Source organism: Solanum lycopersicum, chromosome 8 (assembly GCF_036512215.1).
Source record: "Solanum lycopersicum chromosome 8, SLM_r2.1".
Taxonomy (NCBI): Eukaryota; Viridiplantae; Streptophyta; class Magnoliopsida; order Solanales; family Solanaceae; genus Solanum; species Solanum lycopersicum.
This window is the reverse complement of record NC_090807.1, coordinates 12,929,133-12,931,347: the sequence shown is the minus strand read 5'-3', so window position 1 is coordinate 12,931,347 and position 2,215 is coordinate 12,929,133. Positions and strand designations below refer to the sequence as shown.

Here is a 2,215-nt window from a genome sequence, read left to right as displayed (position 1 = left end):
TTGCTACCAAACTTGAGTGGTGGCAAATTAGGGTCTTCCCGACTTGAACTTCGGGCAACCACCCCTTTCCTAGTCCTTTTTATTCCCAAACCACTAGCTACCTTTTCACCTTTTGAAGCCATCACAAAACCCAAGAAAAGGAAGAACTAGGAAAAGCAAAGAAAGAGGAAAATTTGGAAAAAAATGGAGGGGTTTCCGGTTGGGTTTCTTGTTTGGTTTGTGAGATTTGGTGGATTGGGGTGGTTGTGGTGGTAGATTGTAGAAAAAAAATAGAAAGTTTTGGCAAGAAAAATGGAGTAATTTCATTTTTGTGGGTGAGAAGATGGGGGAAAGAAATAAAAAAGGAGAAGAAAGATGTTTGAGGAAAATTAAGTGAATGGGGGGGGGGTGGAACGGTTATAGAGGGGTAATTTTGGGAATTGGGGAATTTTAATAGGTAGTTGGGACGGTGGGAAGGTTGGGATATTTTGTGGGTCCCACGGATAAAAATTAACTTTTCAGAATTTTCTTTTTTTGTAGATCGGAGGTAGCACGCTAGATTTGCTCCTGGAAAGTACTCACGTGGAACTCCAGCCGTGTGCTCCAAACAGAACCCAGTCGAAAAAGGCCTGGTGCGGCACACCAGCAGTGCGCCTGAGCCTTTGGCACGGCACGCTGATAGTGCAAAACAAACAAGCCTCAGTCAAAAGGATCCTGGTGTGGTGCGCATGCTATGCACTACAAACGTGCCTCGATTAAAAGGGGCCTGGCGCAGTGCACCTGCCGTTCGCCACAAACAAGCCTCAGTTAAAAGGGTTCTGACGCGACGCGCCTGCCATTGGCGTTCTGCTTTCTTTGTGATGTGTTTGGGGTGTGCTACGTTGCTAATTTGCTAAAAATCATCTCTAAACTAATCACTTGGCATGACATGTTAGATTATTTGCCCACACTGTATTCCTCAACATAATTCCTCTAATTTTGGGTACCTCCTTCTCCTTTTTCCTACACATCAATCGAACAACGTGACATAACAATAGTGGGTTGCCTCCCACCTAGTGCCTTAGTTTTGGTCGTGACACGACTCATATTTTTGAATTATTTTTCTTAATTATATCTAAGGACCTATTTTAACTAACAAATAAGAAAATTTAAAAAGTCTATGCATAAGAAACTAAGCTAAATTTACCAAATTAAGCCTAACTACTACCTATTACATCGACTTCATGGGTTGCCTCCCAAGTAGCGCTTGGCTTAACATCACAACACAACACAACTTAGATAATTCATCATTTATCTCAATATCCTCCCAATCATGATCTGAATCAACACCAAAGTAGTGTTTCACTCTTTGCCCATTCACCAAGAACGTAGGTGCAATCTCTCCTTTTAGTTCCACAGCCCCGTGTGGTGTCATTCTTACCACTTCAAAAGGTCTACCCATTTTGTCCTTAGTTTTAATGGGAATAACCTAAGTCTAGAGTTAAAGAGTAGTACCTTCTCTCCCAGATTGAAGGTACGAGTTACTATGTGCTTATTATGCCACCTCTTCGTCTTCTATTTATACAGCTTGAAATTCTCATACGCGTGACGTTTAAACTCTTCAAGTTCATGCCAATTATCGACTCTCTTTCTATCGGCTAGTTCAGGGTCCAAGTTCAACTTCTTAATCGCCCAATAAGCTTTGTTTTCTAATTCTGCCGGAAGATGACATGGTTTCCCAAATATGATGTAATAGGGAGAAGTCCCTATGGGTGTCTTATAAGCAGTCCTATACGCACAAAATGTGTCGTCTAATTTCTTAGACCAATCTTTCCTTTGCGGATTCACCATCTTCTGCAAGATTTGCTTTACTTCTCTATTAGATACCTCCATTGGACCACTTGTTTGCGGATGGTACGAAGTAGCAACCTTATGAAGAATTCCATACTTAGCATGCCACGCCCGATGTTGCCGACCGTGTGCGCAGTCCAAGGGCGGTGATGTCATTCCATGACCGACGTCGTCCAACTGTGCGTGAAGTCCAACGGCAGTGATGTTAAGCCACGCCCGACGTTGTTCGACCGTGTGTGCTTTCCAAAGACGGTGATGGCATGTCACGCCTGAAGTCGTTCGACCGTGTTTGCCGTCCAAAGGCTATGATGGCATCCCACGCCCGACGTTGTTCGACCGTGTGTGCTTCCCAAAGGTGATGATGTCATCCCCCATCCGACGTCATTCAACTCTTTTTGTTGTTCAA

The 2,215-nt window shown here is 43.5% G+C and overlaps 1 protein-coding gene across 1 annotated transcript; it reads right to left on the bottom strand.

Moving 5' to 3' along the window:
• Positions 1 to 1,533: 1,533 nt before the first annotated feature.
• On the bottom strand, positions 1,534 to 1,851 carry LOC101260807 (uncharacterized). The gene has a single exon (XM_004253210.1). The coding sequence runs from the start codon at positions 1,849 to 1,851 to the stop codon at positions 1,534 to 1,536; it is 318 nt and encodes a 105-aa protein (XP_004253258.1).
• Positions 1,852 to 2,215: the final 364 nt, after the last annotated feature.